This window comes from Stigmatopora nigra, chromosome 15 (assembly GCF_051989575.1).
Source record: "Stigmatopora nigra isolate UIUO_SnigA chromosome 15, RoL_Snig_1.1, whole genome shotgun sequence".
Lineage (NCBI taxonomy): Eukaryota > Metazoa > Chordata > Actinopteri > Syngnathiformes > Syngnathidae > Stigmatopora > Stigmatopora nigra.
The window spans coordinates 348,566-368,564 of record NC_135522.1 but is presented as its reverse complement, the minus strand read 5'-3'; the positions used below and the strand labels follow the sequence as shown (position 1 = coordinate 368,564).

At 50.4% G+C, this 19,999-nt stretch overlaps 2 protein-coding genes, 1 long non-coding RNA gene and 2 other non-coding genes across 7 annotated transcripts; 1 reads left to right on the top strand and 4 right to left on the bottom strand.

Annotated features, from left to right (window-relative positions):
• Positions 1 to 87: 87 nt before the first annotated feature.
• On the bottom strand, positions 88 to 1,173 carry LOC144209055 (uncharacterized). Its single transcript, XR_013328964.1, has 3 exons — positions 1,105 to 1,173; positions 445 to 490; positions 88 to 238 (listed from the first exon to the last, which is right to left on the bottom strand). It is a non-coding gene; the product is annotated as an uncharacterized LOC144209055 (long non-coding RNA).
• LOC144209237 (small nucleolar RNA SNORD88) lies at positions 312 to 400 on the bottom strand. The gene has a single exon (XR_013329063.1). It is a non-coding gene; the product is annotated as a small nucleolar RNA SNORD88 (small nucleolar RNA).
• On the bottom strand, positions 565 to 655 carry LOC144209238 (small nucleolar RNA SNORD88). The gene has a single exon (XR_013329064.1). It is a non-coding gene; the product is annotated as a small nucleolar RNA SNORD88 (small nucleolar RNA).
• LOC144209054 (protein kinase C and casein kinase II substrate protein 3) lies at positions 1,168 to 8,143 on the top strand. Of its 3 annotated transcripts, none has more exons than XM_077735232.1 (11): positions 1,168 to 1,185; positions 2,213 to 2,385; positions 4,471 to 4,544; positions 5,856 to 6,012; positions 6,261 to 6,496; positions 6,571 to 6,726; positions 6,787 to 6,962; positions 7,132 to 7,252; positions 7,358 to 7,428; positions 7,502 to 7,581; positions 7,664 to 8,143. In XM_077735232.1, exons 3-11 carry the CDS (start codon positions 4,479 to 4,481, stop codon positions 7,771 to 7,773), a joined length of 1,173 nt encoding a protein of 390 aa, XP_077591358.1. In that variant the 5' UTR covers positions 1,168 to 1,185; positions 2,213 to 2,385; positions 4,471 to 4,478; the 3' UTR covers positions 7,774 to 8,143. The 3 variants fall into 3 exon arrangements, with proteins under 3 accessions (XP_077591358.1, XP_077591357.1, XP_077591356.1); XM_077735231.1 differs by lacking the exon at positions 1,168 to 1,185 and adding an exon at positions 1,516 to 1,606; XM_077735230.1 differs by lacking the exons at positions 1,168 to 1,185; positions 2,213 to 2,385 and adding an exon at positions 3,367 to 3,525.
• Positions 8,144 to 11,024: 2,881 nt separating this feature from the next.
• On the bottom strand, positions 11,025 to 19,669 carry LOC144208538 (SUN domain-containing protein 1-like). The gene is made up of 23 exons (XM_077734446.1): positions 19,342 to 19,669; positions 17,729 to 17,826; positions 16,362 to 16,577; positions 15,886 to 16,133; positions 15,539 to 15,814; positions 15,326 to 15,463; positions 15,141 to 15,254; positions 14,990 to 15,073; positions 14,571 to 14,672; positions 14,367 to 14,486; positions 14,184 to 14,277; positions 14,046 to 14,095; positions 13,754 to 13,935; positions 13,189 to 13,428; positions 13,033 to 13,125; positions 12,801 to 12,877; positions 12,591 to 12,723; positions 12,291 to 12,521; positions 12,116 to 12,200; positions 11,938 to 12,053; positions 11,694 to 11,861; positions 11,529 to 11,621; positions 11,025 to 11,291 (listed from the first exon to the last, which is right to left on the bottom strand). Exons 2-23 carry the CDS (start codon positions 17,809 to 17,811, stop codon positions 11,172 to 11,174), a joined length of 3,063 nt encoding a protein of 1,020 aa, XP_077590572.1. The 5' UTR covers positions 17,812 to 17,826; positions 19,342 to 19,669; the 3' UTR covers positions 11,025 to 11,171.
• Positions 19,670 to 19,999: the final 330 nt, after the last annotated feature.

Below are 19,999 nucleotides of genomic sequence, written 5' to 3'. Positions count from 1 at the left end.
AACTAGTGACCATAATTTCATGCATGACATTGTAAGAAATGTTTTTTTTTTTTATGCAGTGTATTCAGAAAACTTGGAATCAGGAGCTTCAGCAAATGGATTTTATTTAAAGCCAACAAATTTCATTGGTGAAACAAAAGAAAAACATTCAGTTTTGGGCATGTAATTCTATCAAAATGTGTCAGCAGTCACATGGCGGGATCTTCCCGACGAGTCCCTCCGTCAGTCCGGAGTTAACCTGCAAAGAAAAACAATATCCTTCAGAAATATGACAAAAAGCCTCTTTATCCAGAAAAAAAACTTGTTTGAAACATCTTCTCAGACTCTGCCATGTCAAGAGCAGAGCAGCACTTTGTCAACAGCAATGTTCGGAGCCCAGTGCAATACATCACCGAAATTGTTCATTTAAAGCTAAATCTCAGCTCCTTTTTTTTTTTTTTTCACCTCTAGTTGCCCAACTCGCCATTCTAGGATCATCCCAAATGAAGATCTGCAATGAAAATGAAGGAAATGAGTCAATCCCCTTTGAGTTGAAGGCTTGGAAATGTCCATTCTGGCAGGAAGAGTCTCCTCAGAAACTTTGACTTGTCAGGGCCAAAGATGCATAGGTTCACCATGTGGTCTCAGAGCCCAGTGCAATTCATCACAGAAGCGTTGCCCATGCAATCAACGGGATTTGTCGGGTAAGGATAACCAACAAAAGACGACAAATCCGGCAAGGTGCTGCTCGATTTGTCGTCCTTTGCGCTAAGCTACATTTCTTAACAAAAAGTCAACTCGACTACGTTAGCTTGGCATGCTAGCCACGTGCAACGAGGCCCACCAAGCCCAGATTCCGTTCAATAAATGACGCTTTATTGTTTCAGCAGTTGTCAATAATGACGAACATGTTTACGACTATTATATTTATTGGCTTGTACAACATGTAAATTTTGCCTTTTTCACCACGCATCGACAAATTAGTTGTCGTTATACAATTACACTTCTACAAATATAATACGTGGAGTCACACGTGATTAAGTCACTCGTGATTAAAACGACGTGTGGTACGTTTTTTTTTTTTCATTTTTTTCAAATTTGCAATTTGATGTTAATAACCCTCACCTGGTGCAGTACCGTGAATTGCGTAGCCGAAATGAACAACAAGCTCTGCCTGCCTCGCCTTTAAGGAACTTCTCACTTCCGGTAGGTCACATTGATATGTTACACTGCCACCGCGTGGAGGGAAAGCGTACAACAGCTTCGTAATGTTAGAGTTGAAACAAATCGATTAGTTTAGCGCTGCAATTATCTCCAAGTTGTTGTTATATTCATGTAGGCATATCTATTGGTGTCAAAACTACGGAAACATAATCTAGCAATGTTTTTATTTTCACCAATTTACGTGGAAAAAATAAAATGTTGAAAGTTTTCGATTTTGGCAAGCCATTTTAACCTACCATGACGATTTATTTTGAACGCAACGTCAGGTTTAAAGCCGCGGATCTATTGTTTTGAACAATAACATTCTGAATAGCGTCACTTCCGTTTCTACGACACGCGTGCATTCCAACCATTTGTTTTTAGCAGTGCACACATGTGTTAGCTGTGTCCTCGACATGAAAACGTGAGTAAAGTTGATTTGCTTTTAGTGCTTTTCATTTATTTGTAAGAATTAGCTCTTGAAAAGACGAAATTGTTGGAAAAGCATTAGAAAATGAGCTTTATGTTTGTACGCGTCGCTGGTAAATGCCACTAGGATTACAAAAGGGTCCCCAAATCGAAACATTTTCTTTCGACATCCAGGTGGAGTAATCAGTGCACTTATTTTACGACGTGCAATAAAAGTAGCTATAGTTTTAAATAAAATGAATGAATAGTGGGGTCTGTTTTGTGTGGGGTGGGAATAAATTTACATGTGTAATAAAAATAAAAACCTTGAATAATAGAAAGTATAAATTCAAAATAAAATGGAATTCCTAAAAAATTAAAGCTTCACCAAACAAACGATGACAAGTCGTAATTAAACAAATAATTGTGGTTTGTTTGGGTGTTCAAGCACCAAGACGAGGTGATCCATAGTGTTTTTTTTTTACTCAATAAATAACGACCAAAACATATACTATACTACTCTTCCGGTCAATGAGTTAAGGTCTGTGAATTGCTGGCATCTCATTTAACAGGCATGTACGTGAGTCCCGTTTCTGAGCATCTGCTTCTGTTTTAACCGCAGGACTTCCCGGTGTGTCCCATCTTGTTTCCCGCGTGCCGACGGAGGGATGACTAACGGCCGGATTAACGTCTGCCGACTGCGCCTTTCGTCCGCCGGGCGTTGTCGTCGTCGCGACAGCTGCCGGGCGACCAGTTCTGACTTGTTGGACCCGCACGAGAGCCACGAAATGTGAGGTAATACAAAGCGCTCGCTTAAGGGAATTCTGGGAATTTTTAGCCCTTGTTGTGAATTCCTGGCAAAGGGATCTTTAAGGGGTACCACAAGAGAATAGGAGGGCCAAACAAACAAAGGAGACCAATATTAGGCCATTGAAAATGTATGTCATGTTACGAGGGTAATCGTACAGGGTTTGGCTTTTTAAAAATATCATTTTAGATTTTACAAAATGATTTTTGAACTAAAAACACAGAAAAAATGGATTTAAAAAAATGACAATGATTGATCTAAAAGGGGAAAATTGGAAAATTTAATATACATCTATACTCTACTCTTCATTTGATCCTCAAACAGAAAGTTGGCGCTCATCATTGACTTTCTCGGGCCGCACAAAATGATTCGGTGGCCCAGATTTGCCCCCCGTGCCGCCAATTTGACACCGTTGGTGTAGGGTATTTATTTAGTATTCAGGTTTTTAGTGTGTTTTTGATATCAGCTTTCTTTTTCTAGCCATCACTTTTACATACTCTGTGACCCGGGTCGGTAGTCCACCAATTAAGCCAACGCTTACTTTTTGAATTAATGTTGAGTGTAGTGAGCCCTGCCCTGAAAGAGTTAAACACGTTAGGAATCCCGGCGCGCCGTAAAAATGGAAGCGTTGTAAATTTCTTACTGTCAAAATGGGCCATTACTTGTTCGTATAAACACGCGGGCCGGATGCGTCTTCCAGCTGTGCTCGCGGGGGGACAATGCTGACGGCCCTACAAAAACAACACACACAAAAAATACACTACTTCTTTGAGATACTTTTGGCAGCGCCATAAAATTGGAAAAAGGCCGCACGGCTGAAAGATGCCGCGTTACGTTGAAAAACGCCAAGCGGGCTAACAAAAGACGATAGTCCCGCGGCTGCGAAGGGGGGAGGCGAGGGGAGAAAAAAAAAGAGAGAGAGAGAGAGAAAATGAGAGGTAGGAGAGGGGCGGTTTAGGTTTCTGGAGGGAGGAGGAAGAGGAGGCCAACTCATCCAACGAACGCTAAAAGCCAAAGGGAAGGGAGGACGCTTTGGGAGCGGCAACGTAAAAAGTCAAAGAAAAAACACAAGAAGAAGAAAAGATTGCATGGAAAGCCGTTAAAGTCGCGCACGGAAAACGTCGAATGTAAGTTCTGGCCTTCGTTTTCTAGACGCTTTCCCAGTTATGTCTGACAGATAAAAATGGGGTCGTGGGGAGGGGGCCATAAACTTTGGGGGAGACGCGACGCGGACGCCCGCCCAACCGTGGGATTTTTTAGCTCTTGCCGGGAAGCTCCACATCGACTTTTTTTTCCAAGTTGTAAAGTCAGGGAGGATTTATTGGGAGACACTTTTTGTCTTTTTCGGGGCCTCCAAAGAAAGCACCGAAGTGACCTTGCACCCGAGAAATAGCCACGCACGTCAATGATCCGTTCCAGTTGGATCATCGGGGGCCTTTTTTGAAGGGAAAACCAAGCTGATTAGCCGCACTTTGGAATGCGTGTCAAGGCCCACCGTGACAAAACCCACGCAAAATCACTGATTTTAACCTTCAAATGGGAACTTTTCGTCCATCGGCTCGCTGACAAATTCAAGTAACCCCATTCTATTCAACCAAAACTACCGCCATTTTGCTCATTTTTAGTCCACAAATGGAGTCATATGGGCTCAAGTGGATGATACTCTTGATGATCATTTTGTTTGAATGTTGGCATGTTTTATTGCCATTCACTGAGATAGGCGTCCAATCTATTTGAAGTGGGCGATGTGGCAGCAACGGGACAAACCCTCCCACTTGAAATAGAGGAAGATAGAGTTCGTTTAAAAAAAAAAAAAAAAGTGGATTTGTTTGGAAACAGCGCCCCCAGCCCAACAGGAAGCACAGGTCAAGGTTCAAACACGTGGCCCTTCATTAGCAGCCGGTCGGCCAAAAAACGGACAGCGTCTTAGCCAGTGTGGGAATGGCGACCAATCCGGCCGGACGGGAAGCGGCCTCTTCCCACGGGCACTATTTTTAGGCGGCGCTGGCTCCAAAATGGCCGTCCGTCATCTCAGGCGTTTTGAATAACCCGTGGTACCTTTCCTCCCGCAGCCGCCGAAATGTCCACGCCGCCGGCCCCCGACCACGACGAGCGCCAGGACGCCAACAACCGCAGCTTTTGGATGGTACGTTGACCTTTCCATCCCATTTTTTGCCTTCCCACACTCTAAATTTCAAATATCTCTTCATACTAAAGTACTTTTTACTGACTAAATCCTATGGGTACCTCACGGTCCGCCCCCGAAACAGGAGAGTCGGCAGCAAATGATCAATTGCGAACGTTGGATGCCGCCTTTCCGCTTCAAACGGATCGTCATTTTTTGGGTTTTAAAAATACCACTTTGTCTGCTCTTGACAACTGTAGCCATGGAATGACGTCACGCTATCTCTCTGCCTTAAGAAAGAATGGAAAGAGGAGGCAATGGAAGCGCGTGAGCTCGGACACATGACATGAAGTGTCCCGTCCGAGTCAACAGGCTTTTCTTTGTGCTCACGTTAATGGAAGTCAGTGGTTGCCAATCTGCGCTTTGACGCTCCAAAGGCTTGACACAAATTCACGCGGCAGTCCGATCCGCCAAGTCCAATCCGCCTCGGGTTTTGTCCCCGCGCTGGTTGCGGAAAGAAATGTGCCCTCTTTTCTCCAATGCCACCACATTCATTAGGGACTCCCCGTCGAGCGGCCCCCGGCTCGAGCGGCCCCCGGCTCGTTCGTCCGTCCGCCAGGGCGCCTCCCCCCTGCTCCCCTGCTCCCCCTTTTTTTTTGTTTCCACTTAGCCAGAGCCAGTTTCTCCTCTTTTCTCCTCTCTTCTGCCCCGGTCATTTCTTCCAGTCAAGTCTTTCATGTTCCCGCTCACTTGAGGGCCAAGTTTTGGACTGGCGGCAACATTTCCAATGGGCCCACCCAACGCCAAGGCACAATGCAAATAGCGTATTGTGGGCGATGGACGGCATTATGGCTTCACAACAGACTTTGATTTTGGAGCCCATGCAAGGAACTTGCTCCCTTTAATCTTTCCCAAAATGATGTTGCTAACACGTTAGCATCTTGCAAGTGGTTTTGTGGGCCGTTGTTTCCGTTGGCGGGCCAACGGATTCCGCAGCTGGTTCTGCTTAGGGAAGACGCACACAAATACAGACACTTAAAAGGCCCTCATTCTCTCTGGTTTTTACAAACTTTTTTTGCCCAGAACGGACGCTCTCCTCCTCCTCTTCCTCGTAGCCTTCCTATTTGTGGTAGTTTTGCGATAAGTTGTCGTCATTTGATGGCGAGAGTTCACTGGCAGTCTAGTTGACATTAAAAAGGAGTGCTAGCCTAGTCAACGGCTGCCAGGAAACTTTGTGGCGTCCAAGCTCCAGATGATCCACCAAGTGCCCTCTAACGGACGCCCTGGTAACTACCAATGCCTTGTTTTTCTTTCCCTTTTGTTTCTTTCTAGCCCGGCAACTACCAGCGCACGGTACGGCGGACGGAGGACGCCTTTCAGGCGTGCGGCGACCTGGCCACGTGCTTCCTGGAGCGAGCCCGGGTGGAGCGCCAATACGCCCTGCAGCTCAGCGAGTGGAGCAACAAGTGGAAGCCGCACGTGGATTCCAGTAAGGCTCCCTGACAAACAAACGTACACCAGTCAAACCAAAAACCACGTCGTCTTGAGGGCTGGATGTCACAAGTACGACAGGTCATTCGCCCCTAAGCCAATTGGACGTATAACGGTGTCAAAATGCCCGTCAATAAGTGACATTTTGATCCCAAAATCGACTAATATGTGAGATCTAAGTTTGAGAGTCTTTTTTTTTTTGTTTGTTTTTTTGTCTTTGAGTGACTCCGCCTTCCTTTTGGCCAGGCCCCCTTTACGGCTCCCTGCTAAAAGCCTGGCAAACGTTCCTGTCGTCGACGGAGCGCCTGGCCTCCCTGCACGCGTCCGTGTGTCGCTCGCTGGTGGCCGAGGACGCCGAGAGGCTGCGCAGCTGGCAGAAGGACGCCTTCGCCAAGAAGATCTTTGGCGGCTTCAAGGAGGCGCAGGACGCCGAGACGGGCTACGCCAGGGCGCAAAAGCCCTGGACCAAACGGCTGAAAAAGGTGGGCCCTCTTTCGACGCGTCCGCATCTTTTTTTCAAACGTGATTTTATTTATTTATTTTTCCCTTCGCTCAGCTGGACAAAGCCAGGCGGGCGTACCACAAGGCCAGCCGCAAGGAGCACGCCGCGCGCGAGCGCGAATCGCAGGCCAGAGCCAATCAGAACGTGGCGGCGGACAAGCAGACAAAGATCCGGGAGGAGCGGGAGGCGGTCCAGCAGGAGACCCACAAGGTGAGGAACCCGAGCCAGTAGGCGGGCGCTGGGAAATCAACGCTTGGCGTCCCCGCCCAGGTGCGAGCCCGCTACGAGAAAGTGCTGGAGGAGACCAATCGCTACGCCCCTCGCTACATGGAGGAGATGGAGGCCATCTTTGAGCAGTCGCAGGAGGAGGAACGCAAGAGGATGGTCTTCCTCAAGGAGGTCTTCCTCTCCTTCAACAAGCACCTGGACGTCACCGCCAACGACAGGTATCAAAGCGCGGCCATCGCCGTCATTTTCAGGGCTCGTAGTGACGACGTCCATCTCGCCTCATCCTGAACCCGAGCTTCTTACGAGGGTGGCGTTCGGGGTTGATTTGAAATCAACAAAAAGACAAGAAATTGGGCATAGAAATGACAGCAATGTCTCTGTGCGCAGGGTGAAGGAAACTTACGGACACCTGCGCGACACGGTGGCGGCCATCGACGAGCACGAGGACCTCCGTTCTTGGAAGAACACGCACGGGCCCGGCATGCCCACCGACTGGCCGCACTTCCAGGTGGCCCCCTCGTCCCAAAAGTCCGACCTGGCTGAAGAAAGGTCGGTTGAATTCCGGGGATGCGACTCACCTCCTTTATTTTGTGTCATCCAACTGACGTGACAGGAATGGACGCCCGGAAAAAAAAGCCAAAAGGGCGAGCGAGTGCCGGAGGACAAAGCGCCGTTAGAGAAGAGGTAAAAAAAAAAAAATAATGACGACGCGCTGGAGACGTTCAATAACATGTATTTTTTTTGTTTTTTTCTTTAGCGCCGTTATTGCGGCCGTGAGGGTGAGAGCCTTGTACGACTACGTCGGACAGGAAACGGACGAGCTCTCCTTCAAAGCCGGTGCGTGGAATATTCTATTTTTTGTTTTGGACCCGCGTCAAAACAAGGCGGACTGCCGACATCCCGGCCTTTTCCGTTCCAGGGGAAGAGTTTGTCAAGACGGAGGACGAGGACGACCAAGGCTGGTGTCGGGGCCTGAAAGACGGCGGCCTGGAAGGCCTTTATCCCGCTAATTACGTGGAGGTGGTTTAGCTAAAAGAAATGGCATTTTGTCAGAAGGTTCCTGTGGATATTTTTGTTCACACCAAAAAAAAAAAACAATGCTGTACAAAAATGGTAGCAGTTAGCCAAAGATGTGTGAACATTTTAACTTGGGGAGAATATAATGGAGATTCTTTTCATTTGTCACAAATAAGTACATCCAGGGCTGTCAGACAGTTCTAAAGACCCGGCGGGTGCAAAGGATGCCAATACATGTAGTAGATATGAAAAAACCCAAGTCCAATCTCTTTTTAGTAAAAAAAAAAATGCATTAAGACACAAAAGCCACACAAAAGCCATACTTTACATGGTCCAGGTAAAACAGCTTTCTCACAAAACAATAAAAAAAATATTCTGGTCATGTTCTTTTTCATATGAAACATTGTATAACTATTGTAAAGGTTTCGTTGTCTCGGGGACACTTATCAGGTACACCAGAGCAAAGCAGAGTGGATTACATTTTGCCATAAAGAAATTAATAATTAATAGATAATAGATTTGAGTATGGTCACAATTTATGGAAAGTAACTCCTTGAGTCTTCATCTTTGCAGTTATGGCTCTTTACCGCCTCCCAGAGGACAGAAGGTAAAAGTGCTGGAAGCGGGCATGCATAGTGTATATTATCTTTTATTCGCATCCCGCCTTTCTTACTTTAGTAATTTCTTTGTAAGAAAAAATAGTATACATAGTCGTTTTTGGTTAGAAAGAAAGCCTTACTAAATAGCAATTTACTATCTATATACATGATCATTTTTTAAAGACCGTCTAGTAAACACGTCGACGTCACTTCACTGCTTCCTCTTCGGTGGCCGCTGGGTCCTAACGCCCGAGTCTTTTCGTTTTGCACCGTTTTTTCTCGAAACGGATCAGTAAGTAAAACGTCGAATATTATCACCCAGGGGCCACCGAACAGAGAAAGCATCTTTCAACTCGAAACGCACCAATAAGTAACAAAACCAGGCGGCCAACGAACACAGAAAGCAGTTTTCGACTTGGTCCGTTTTGAGAAAAAAAGGGTGCAAAACGAAAAGACTCGGGCGTTAGGACCCAGCGGACACCCAGCAAAAAGGGTTGAAAAACTGCCTTTTTTGTTCGGTGTCCGCTGGGTCCTAACGCCCGAGTCTTTTCGTTTTGCCCCGTTTTTTCTCGAAACGGATCAGTGAGTAAAACGTCGAATATTAGCACCCAGGGGCCACCGAACAGAGAAAGCACATTTCAACTCGAAACGGACCAATAAGTAACAAAACCAGGCGGCAAACGAACACCGAAAGCAGTTTTCGACCTGGTCCGTTTCGAGAAAAAAAGGGTGCAAAACGAAAAGACTCGGGCGTTAGGACCCAGCGGACACCCAGCAAAAAGGGTTGAAAAACTGCCTTTTTGTTCGGTGTCCGCTGGGTCCTAACGCCCGTGTCTTTTCGTTTTGTCGCGTTTTTTCCCGAAACGGAACAGTAAAAAAACGGGGCAAAACGAAAAGACTCGGGCGTTAGGACCCAGCGGACACCAAGCAAAAAGGGTTGAAAAGCTGCCCTTTTTTGATCGGTGTCCGCTTGGTCCTAACGCCCGAGTCTTTTCGTTTTGCCCCGTTTTTTCCCGAAACGGAACAGTAAAAAAACGGTGCAAAACGAAAAGACTCGGGCGTTAGGACCCAGCGGACACCAAGCAAAAAGGGTTGAAAAGCTGCCCTTTTTGGTCGGTGTCCGCTTGGTCCTAACGCCCGAGTCTTTTCGTTTTGTCCCGTTTTTTCCCGAAACGGAACAGTAAAAAAAACGGGGTAAAACGAAAAGACTCGGGCGTTAGGACCCAGCGGACACCAAGCAAAAAAGGGTTGAAAAACTGCCCTTTTTGGTTGGTGTCCGCTGGGTCCTAACGCCCGAGTCTTTTCGTTTTGCCCCGTTTTTTACTGATCCGTTTCGGGAAAAAACGGGGCAAAACGAAAAGACTCGGGCGTTAGGACCCAGCGGACACCAAGCAAAAAAGGGTTGAAAAGCTGCCCTTTTTGGTCGGTGTCCGCTGGGTCCTAACGCCCGAGTCTTTTCGTTTTGCCCCGTTTTTTTACTGTTCCGTTTCGGGAAAAAACGGGACAAAACGAAAAGACTCGGGCGTTAGGACCCAGCGGACACCGACCAAAAAGGGCAGCTTTTCAACCCTTTTTGCTTGGTGTCCGCTGGGTCCTAACGCCCGAGTCTTTTCGTTTTGCACCGTTTTTTTTCGAAACGAATCAGTAAGTAAAACGTCAAATATTAGCACCCAGGGGCCACCGAACAGAGGAATCATTTATTAACTCATAACGGATCAATTAGTAACAAAACCAGGCGGCCAACGAACACAGAAAGCAGTTTTTGACTTGAAACGAACGAATTAAAATAAAGATCAAAATCCGTCGGGCTTTAGGACCCAGCGGCTGTTCGAAACTTTCGAGTTGTTCCTGGGTCCTAGCTATTGGTCCGTTTACTTCCTATATACAACGTCATCACCTCGTCGTCACGCCACTGCTGCTTCCGGTTTGGTGCTCGACGTTTTGTTCATTGGTCGGTTTCGAGATGTCATTCGACCAGTTACTGGTACTAATTCAGCCCATATCATTTTTAATGTGTAAAAAAAACGCCTTACTAAGTGATACATGGCAATGTTTTACGGGAACGTTTTGAGTGAAGGCTTGCATTTAATATTAAAATCTTTATTTTAACATTATCCAAAGTTTGTTTTGACAAACCAAAAATATCCATTTTATCTTAAAAAAAAAATAAAACAAGATGCTTCCAAAATGCACTGAAAAGCTTTCCACAAATTATACATGGCATAAACTCTTAAAGCGTAGTCCTTGATTTTTATACCTCTTAATAAATACAATTGCGGGGCACCTTTCTTTCTTTATGTACATCAATTGAGGCCGTCCACATCCCGCACTGCATCCCAAAACAAGCCGGATGCCACGGAGACAAAAAACAGCGGCTCGCCGTCGATAAAAAGCTGATAAATACGTTGGACAAAAATATATATTTACACGTTACATTCGTTCAAGGTAAATGGCAACAGGGTAAAAAAAAAAAAACCAAAATATTTTAACCACTTTCCCATTCTGAATGGTTTGCCCATAAGAGATCCAGGCACATGATTTTTGACAATCGGCGCATGTTAAAAAAATTGGGAGCTAAAAAGAGTCCATGCATAAATGGCACTGGCTCACGAACAAAAGACCTTTAGAGAAAGCGCCCGCCCACTTCAGTGCTTTGTAGTGGTTAAAAGGGAACCGGTGGGCAAAGTAGGGAAGGCGCCCCACCGTCTGGCAGGAGCTCCTTCAGTGCAACGTTTCCAAAGTCTCCGTCCGTTCCCTCCCCAGGAGGCCGAGGTCTGCCCGCCCGCCCGCCTGCCTGCTGGCCGGGCGGCTTTACTGAGGAGGACGAGGCTCGCCGTGGACCCGGAAGCGATACAGGCAGGTGTAGTCGGGATGCCCCCAGTTGGACAGCACTCGCAACTCCACCATCTGGAAGCTCTTCTCTGTGGCCTCCTGAAAAGAAAAGACGGCTTGGAAAAAGAGTGCCTGGGCCAAATGTGACTTGCTCTCATAAATGATGAGTGTCCTTTTTAGCCTCAATGTAGCCATGCTAACGTAATGTTGTGTTTACGCCGCCATTTGTTCACCCCAAAAAGAGAGAAATGCCAAACGTTACACACTAAAACTTTTGTCTCAGAGTTTTCAACCACACCCTTAAAAAATAAGCATCCCTATTTTCAATCACTGGACCTGAACGGGGAAGGTTTGCAACGATTCCCCGTCTTCCCGGTACGTGTATCGTCCCAGCAGGTCGCCTTCTTCCTGGTACTCGTCGTTCAGACCCTGTCCATCGAGAGAAAAGGTCAGGCGGGGAGATTGAAAGGAGGGAGAACGGCGCCGGGAGAAACGTCTTACAAAGACGGTAAAGTTCTGCGGGGCGCTGCTGATGTTGCCGCTGGGGGAAAGGGCTTTGGGAATGTGCTCCAGGCTGAAGGCGCTGGGCCGGATGATCGCCGACAGACGGATCACCAGGTAGCCCTGCGAGCTTTTGAAGGCCCAGCAGTTGCCCGGGTACATGTCGGGCTGATCGGGGTAGGGGGAAGAGTCATCAAGTCTCGGTGGCGCTGGGTCATGGGCATTGGCATTGGCGCCGGCTCACCTGGATGACCACTCGGGGCGACTGCGAAAAGTACCAGAGCGGGAGGCCAAACAGACTCACGAGCGCCGTCTTGGTCTCGTGCGTCTCGGAGCAGCGGGTGCTCAGGATGCTGCCGCCTAAGTCAGCAGTCCAAGTTAGCATCCCGACACCACCAAGTCATTTTTCTTTCTTCTCTTACCTCCCGACTCCAGAGCGTAGTCGGCCAAACCGGTCTTGTCCTGAGAGTAGAGCTTCAGCGCGTTCTGGACAATCGCTTTCACCTTCTGTGGAGGTGGTGGTGGTGAGGGAAAACAAAAACCAAGTGCCAAGGAGCGTTTGTTCCGGGTTTCCGCTAAATTAAAACAGCCACTCACCTCTTCCGATAGCCCCTCGACCGACAACGACGGCAGCGACGAGACGGACTGGGCCACACCCGCTTGTGGCGCGAGGACGCGCCGCTCCACATCGTCCAGGGAGGCGCGCAGATCCGCCGCGCTGACGTAGCGCCGGGCCAGCCACGCCGCCAGAGACTCGGACGCCGGGTCCTCCGTCTCCTCCCGTCCGTAGAACTGGGCCCGCAACTCCTCCCGGATTTGCGTCGAAACCTGAAGAAACGTGGACGCGCCCGTTGGAGGGAGGCGCCGGAGACGCGCCGGTGGCGGAAGGAGTCTGACCGTCTCTCGCAGCTGTCCCAGCGGCTCGCAGCGTCCCCGGCACGCCTCCACGGCCCGCAGGTCCTCTCGGATGGCCGCCAAGTCGGACTCCAGCCTCCGCACCAGGGCCGGCTCCTCCCGCTCCCGCTGGGCCCTGAGGACAGGGCGACGGGCGTGTGAGCGACTGGACGGCGCGGGATGGACGCTTTGCCCAGCGATCGAGTGGTCTACCGGAGCGCGGCCAGAGCGACGGCCGCCTCTCGGTCCGGGTCCGGTCGAAGTTCCTCCTCCTGCTTGTTCGCCACCTCCTACAAAGGAAAGAAATACAAGACATTTGGTCCCTTTGCGCCATGTGTGAAAACAAGTTAAAAATGTAGTCTTGGAATCAAAATAACACCATGAAAATAAAGAACAAAAGAAAAGTTAAAACATTGTGCGCCTCTTTTTTGGATGCAAAACGTACCTCCGTCTTGGCGACCAAAGCGACCAGCTGCGATTCCAAGTGGGCCAAACGCGTGGCGTGACTCCCCTGAAGCGCCTTCAGCTCCTCATCGCTCTACGGGAGGGCCGGGTCAGAAAGGGGCGGGCCCGGGCCCGGTGCGCCGCCACGACGCCGTACCTGCTGGCGGTCCCGCTTGAGTTGGCTCAGCCTCCCCTCCAGGAGGGCCGCCGCCCACGCCCCCAGGGCCTCCTTGTCCGTGTTGGCGCGGAGCGTCTGGCTCAGCTGGCCGTAGCGGGCCAAGATGTGGTGGCGCTGGCGCTCCTGCGTCTGGTCGCCGCGTTGGACCCGCTCCCACAGCAGGGCCAGACGGCGCTCCAGACGTTCCAGGCGCTCCAGTTGCTCCACGTCAACCAGCGGCTGAAATAAAGAACAAAAGACCATCAGTGGAGAAAAAAAATAATCTCATATGCTCACATGGACGGACCTATTCTGTCCGGTTGGAGGGATGCAAAAATAAGTCATGTCATTTTATGACCTTTCTCCAATGACACAAAAAAAGACTTGAAGTACGAGAAAAATGAGCAAAAATGTGAATCTTGTAATAGTATCATCTAGAATTTAATGTTGATCCGGTTAGATTCAGACTTATTTTAATCAGTGAATATGACATTGTATGACGTTGGGCAATTTCCCGCGCCGCACCCAACTGATCATTTCTAAAGAGTGCTTGGGAAAAACTTACCATTGTCTGCAAGGTCACAGCCGGAGAAGAAGTCGGAGCCGGAGCAGCAGCCGGAAGCCACTTGGACAGGTAGGCCACGACGGAGGAAGGAGACCACTGGCCCAGTTTTAGGGCCGCGGAGTATCCGGGCAGGACGGCGCCGGCGCCGCCGCCACCGTCGGACGAGGCCCACAGCCACCAAACTGAAAGGCAACCAGCAACACCATCAATGGACTAACACTCCTTTTCAAAGACGGACTATTTTCACAAACATGACAATTGTCAGAGCAGTCATTTTTTCTTAACAACTCACCCAAGAGCAGCGGGAGGAGGAGGAGGAGCTTCCACAGTTGCGGGAGGCACCTAAAAGTCGCACGGCGCCTCGTTTATTCCGAGACAAAACAAGGAGTCGGGCCGGCGGCGCCGGCGGCGCCGGCGGCGGCGCTCTTACCGTGTCAGGAAGAAGACGTTGAGTAGCGACATCAGGGACGCCAGCCGGTACCAGCCGCTGGCCACCAGCCACAGGAGGCCCCGCCCCGCCGTCACTGATTGGTCAAAAACAAGACGGGACCGGCCATTAGGATCTCCAAAAAACAGAAACATTGAAGGAGTCCAACTGGAAAAGGCGACCCACCTGGAGCCGTGGCCAGAGTCCACAGCAGCGCCAGCAATTTGCGAGTGGCCAGCGCCGCCGCCGAGCCCAAAGCCCCGACGGCCCTGGCAGCGTGACGCGCCGGCATCAGGAGGACCTGACCTGCAACGGGGAGGGCCCGGCGGTCAAGCCCCGCCTTCTAAACGGCCGTGGCGTCGGCGCGAGAGAGAGAAAAGGATGACGGACCTGTGGAAAGCAGGAGGCTCCGTGTCACCCCCTGCGAGCGTGAAGAGCGAGCGCAGACCACGTTGCGCGTCTCCGAGTACTGCTTTCCTTTACAGTCGTCGCCTGCATAAAGTCAACAACAAAAAAATAGGATTAAAACCACACACAAAACAACAACTGAGGGAAATGCCCGATTCTATGAAATAAATTTCATGACCAAAAAAAAGTTTGACTCGTGTTTGGGGGCTGAATTTTAAAGCGATACGGCACACAAAACGACATTCAAAAGGTCATAAGGTGACCTATTTTCTGATGCCACCACCAGAAAGGCCGCGCCAGCTCCGACACCTTGACGGAACGTTCACGTGGCAACGGCTAGCACGCTAGATATGCCCTTTAATCTGGTGGTGACATCCGACAGCGGGGAGGGAGGGGCTTACATAGAGAGCCGTTCAGATTGAGATGCGAAGCGTCTTCCGTGCCCAGGTCTTTGACGTTCATGCTCCCGCAGTAACTGGAGTGAGCTGAAACACACACCCGTCGAGATCATTTGGATGGGCACGCTCACGCAATGTGCGCCGGAGTCATTACCTCGCACTTGAGAGTCGCCCATCATTTTGTGCTTCAGGAACCAAACTTGCCACAGACTGGACGAGGCCCTTTGTCTCAGGGAGTCCTTACACGACGCCAACACCCCCGACGAGCCTGCGCCGGGCCGAGAGTCGCGTGTCAAGAGTCGGGAAAGTCGGGAAAGTCGGGACCCTTCCTCGGCCTACCCGCGCTCTGGGCGCTGCCCCGGGTCCACGTGCGTAGCCGGAGAACGCCGCCGTATAAGGCGGTGAAGACGAACACAAAGGGAGCCAGGACTTTTCGGCCCAGGCGCACGCACGTACTGGACGCCGAGCCGAGGACGCCTGCGGGGAAGGCAGAACCGCTCAGTTGCGCCAGGGCGGGGCGCCGGTGCGGGACGCCAGGGCTCGCACGCTTACCCGTGGAGCTCCTCCGAGCGCCGTCCCGGGAGTACGTCCGGGTGTGAAAGGACGAGCGGTAGGCGAAAGGGTCGGCGCGGACGGCCGGCTGCGGCGGCGACAACGACGACGACGACAACAACGACGTGGAGGCTTTCGCCGACGAGTCGTCCTTTGAGGAATGGAAGTTGCAGTCTTGACAGATGTAGCCGTTGACGTGGGCGGCGTGCGACGTGGAGGCCACCGGGTCGCCGCCAGCGCCGTTGGACGAACTCAGTCCGGAGTGGGACATCCTGCCTGAGGGGGACAACCCATTTTTTTTTCCTTAAATTGCCGTCCTCGTCCGTTTGGCCAGGCGACTAACTCACCCCAGAGGCCATCGACGGCAGTGGTGGTGGTGAAGGTGCGGTGTCTGAGATCCGCCGAAGCGTCCGGCGGGGCGACGCCCGACGACGCCACCCGGCTCTCCTCCAGCCTGGTGCTGCTGCCGATGGGCGTGCTGACGGCCGAGAAGCTGAGGTTCTTCCTGGGGGTGTCGGCTTGGCTCAGGGACAACGAGATGGTGTTGGAACTGGAATGGACTTTCCGGCCCCGCCCCGACCGGCCCGAGACCATACTGGGAAAAAAAAAAAAATGAATAAAACATTGAACAGGAGATCCAGAATGGGCTGCAGCAATCTCTTGTTGTCATGGGAGTGTCGTGGGCTAGTTAACTAGCTAGCTAGCTAGCAAGGCAGTTATTAAAATGTAAACAAAGAGATCCCCGGGCCAAATGTGTCTCCTAAAATGCCACTTTTCAATTTGGGACACGGAGAAGTCAAGTAGAAGCCAAAAGAAGACTCACTGCAACTCTTTCCTGCTCTCATAGCCGCCCTGGTTCTGGCTCTGGCTCTGCGCGTAGTCCAGAACGGCGTCGTTGGCGTGGTGGTGGTGGTGGTTATGGTGGTGAGCGGCCAGGCCTTGCAGACGCAGGCTCCGCCGCGACATCCTGGGCGACTCGTACACAGGAGCGATGTGGTGCTCCTTCTCAAATTCCAACGCCGCCGTGGAGTAGCTGGAGCTGGCCACAGGGAGAGAGAAAAAAAGAAACAAGACTTTTGAGGCCGTAAAATGACAGAGAAAAACCCAAAAATTCCACAGAATCAAACGGAGCCGTCGTGCCGGTTTTGCCCGAGGGGAAACCACGACTGGGCCACGTGACGACTCGGGCGAGTTGACAAACAAAGACAACGTGTCGTCCCACTTGCAAATAGAAGAGCCATGAGTCACGCACGAGTGTTGCCACAGCCACAGCGCAAGCACAGAGAGTGGCTAACGTTACAAACACAGACGCCGGCCGGCATCCAGATAATCTGCTTCCAGAAATACCATCAGATTTGGCCGGCCTCCCTTCCCAGGCTCCGTGGGCACTTGGAGCGTCACCCAGGTGGCGCTAGACTTGAAATGCATCGAAAAAGACATTTTAGAATTTGGAGTCATTGAATGTCTCAAATCCTAGGCAAAACTTGACACTGTATATTATATTAACTTTAGTTAAACCGGTTTATAACGGGGGAAAAAGCCTTGAAGGCTTGGTGAATTTACCTACGAGTGTTTTTTCTTTTTCCAACTTATGAGAATGACCTTGCCGGTAAAACGAGTTTAGTTTGTACTTGTCCGTTGGTTCCAAATCCCCTCCCCTTTTCACAGGAAAGCAATTTTCTTGTCAAATTCTGACGGATTGGCGATTGAGACGTTTTTGGAACGGAATTCAAAAAGGGGCAGCCCCACTGACACACTTGGCGTCCCATCAGGTACAAATAGCATCTACGCCCCAATGCTGTCACGGCGAGAATTTACGGCTCCCTCAGAGAGACGCTAGCGACGTGAAAGCTCTGCAAAAGTTGCGTCTCCACAAGAATCCTACCTATGACAACCTACATGGCTGACGTTTCTTTTTTTTTTGCTTTAATTTCACCTTCAGTTGCTAAGAGGAACAAAAACAGGTCATAACCAAAGATGGGTCGTTTCAAATGGGATTTACAATCCACCACAAATGGATGGGAGTCATTAGCATATTGAAAAAATGATAGACTTTGCCCACAAAATGCAAAATAGCAAAATAGCCAAAGCCCCGGCAGCGACAAGCCCCAAAACATTTCCTCTTAAAACAGATCTGCTGGGCGACGGGTGCCAGCCACGCCGGGGGGCAGGGGTCGGGGGGGGTCTCACCTGAGGGAGTAGGTATAGCCAGTGTTCTCCGGAGCACACTGTGGCGGCGTGTAAGTGTGCAGTTGGGAAAAATCCATGCTCATTCCTCTTTGCTTAGACTGCAAGAGTCGGGATAGGTATGCAAGGGATAAATAAATAGATAGATGGGTAGATAGATGGGGTCAGCCCACGCTGAAACGTTGGCCGAGGGGGCGGGGCCGATTAGCACAAACTCACAAAAGTAAAGCCTGGGTCAACCCGTCTCACGACCACGTCAAACACGCGCTAGCGCCGCCGGGATACAAAATCGAGTCCCTTCGACAACGTCCGACCGGGCGGGAATGATAACGATGGCACCAGTGCTAACCTCTTCCTGCGTGTGGACCGCTACCGGCGTCCCCTTCTCGACGCCATCCGATCCTCGGGCCGCCCTCGGGCTGGAGACAGCGAGCAACTAGTGCGAGCTACCCGCACAGACAATAAAAGTAGTATGACACTAAGGGGAGGAGCCTAGACTTTGAGTTTTTTTCTTTCTCTCTAGGCAAACGAGCGGGAAAAGTCGTCCGTCTAACGGTGGAAGCTGTACTCACGACCTAGATCAAAACAACTCATTCTAAAGGACGCAAATGGCAGTTAAAGTGCTGAAATTCCATCCGAGCCGGGGGGAAAAAAAAGAGGCCAAAGCTCAGTTTACAGAAAGACTTTAGGCCACGCATTCGTGAATCGAAAACAACGCCCACAATTAGGGCTTGACGTGCGACACAATGTTGGGCGAGGAAAACAAGCAGTGCTACTATGCAAAGTTTGAACTTTTTCTTTATCCAAAAGCCGAATTTGCAGCTCGAGATGACTGACGGCCAGAGAAAAAGACGCTAAGCGTGAGGAGCATCAATGCCAATGGAACTGTGGTGCAGAAGGCAACCACAAAGACAGCTAAACGGCAGGAAATCCTAAACCCTTAAAAGCAGAAAGACCTTTGTTAACTTACTCACGCTTTCTTGGATCTTTTCATTGGCTTCAGACACACACACAAACGCAAACAGATGGCCGGCACCCCCTTGAAAATCCAGACTCATAATTCTTACAAATCGGGACCCTTGAGCTCAAAAGACGGATAAGCCACGGGAAAGATCTAAAAAAAACTGGGCCGGGCCGGACCAGAACCCCCCGCCCCCCAATAAAAATCGCGATTGGAGCGCTCAACCGAGCGAACCAGCTGAATAATCGCTGCACGCGCTTCCAATATGGCAGACGACACGAAGAGACAGGTTGAACGGCGCCGCCCTCTCGTTCACACGCATTCACATTGAGGCGAAACGTGCCTCGTGCCGACGCCCTGTCAAGTCTTGTGTGTCAAACTCCGAACGTCAGCTTTACTCGTCTCTTTAAGCCAAACCACCTGCGAGGCCGTCGAGCGGCCTAAAACAGCGCGGCGTCAATTGGGCTAATGCTAACAGCTGCTGCACAACACACGGCGAGCGAGCGACTATGGCTAACATTCCCGCCGGACTAAATTTAGACGAGCCGGGCTGACCCACAATTGCGACTGACGGGGGGAGGGGAAGGGCATTAATAAGACTACTACAGGAGCCTAGAATGCTCGAATAAAGAAGACGCAATGGTCGTCAACTTGCCCGGAGAAAGAGAGTCCGTGTGCGGCCTTGTCATCCTACAGCGAATCCCCAAAATGGACGATATCCGGAGGAGGGGGAATGGTTCAAAAAAAGTCCTTGGGCGGTGGCAGTGGCAGTAGCGGTGGACTCCCTTGCTCCTTAACAAAAGTGAAAGTCGGAGCCCGGGGGTTGGACCGGGAGAGCAAAACAAACCCGAGTCTTCCAAAATGGCTTCCCGGGTGGACAAAAGCCACAAACAAGGATGGCTGTGGCTGTGGTTGCCGCCGAACCTCCCACTCGGCACGGTTGCTTCAAAACTATTGGACGACGGCGAAGGAGGGAACAGGGGGCCCACGGGGGGCGCTGACGGGAGACTGACAGCTGCCAGACTCGTGGGGGCAACATTTGGGAAACTTGAAGAATTCCTTCCGACCACTTGTTGTTGTGTTTGCATCACTCACAGTCACTCACACTAGCTAGCTACAGTTGCTCTCTTGTACAGAGAAGCCATTGTCTGTGGACAGCTGGCCCGGGGGTGGCGCTCTCCAAACCAAAATACAGATCAACTCAACGGCCTGCACAAGAAGCTTGAACCCAGCCTTTTGCACTTTTTGGCATTGCCATTAGATGGCGCTACTTGGACCAGTGGTTCTCCATTAACTATGCAATAAACATGACA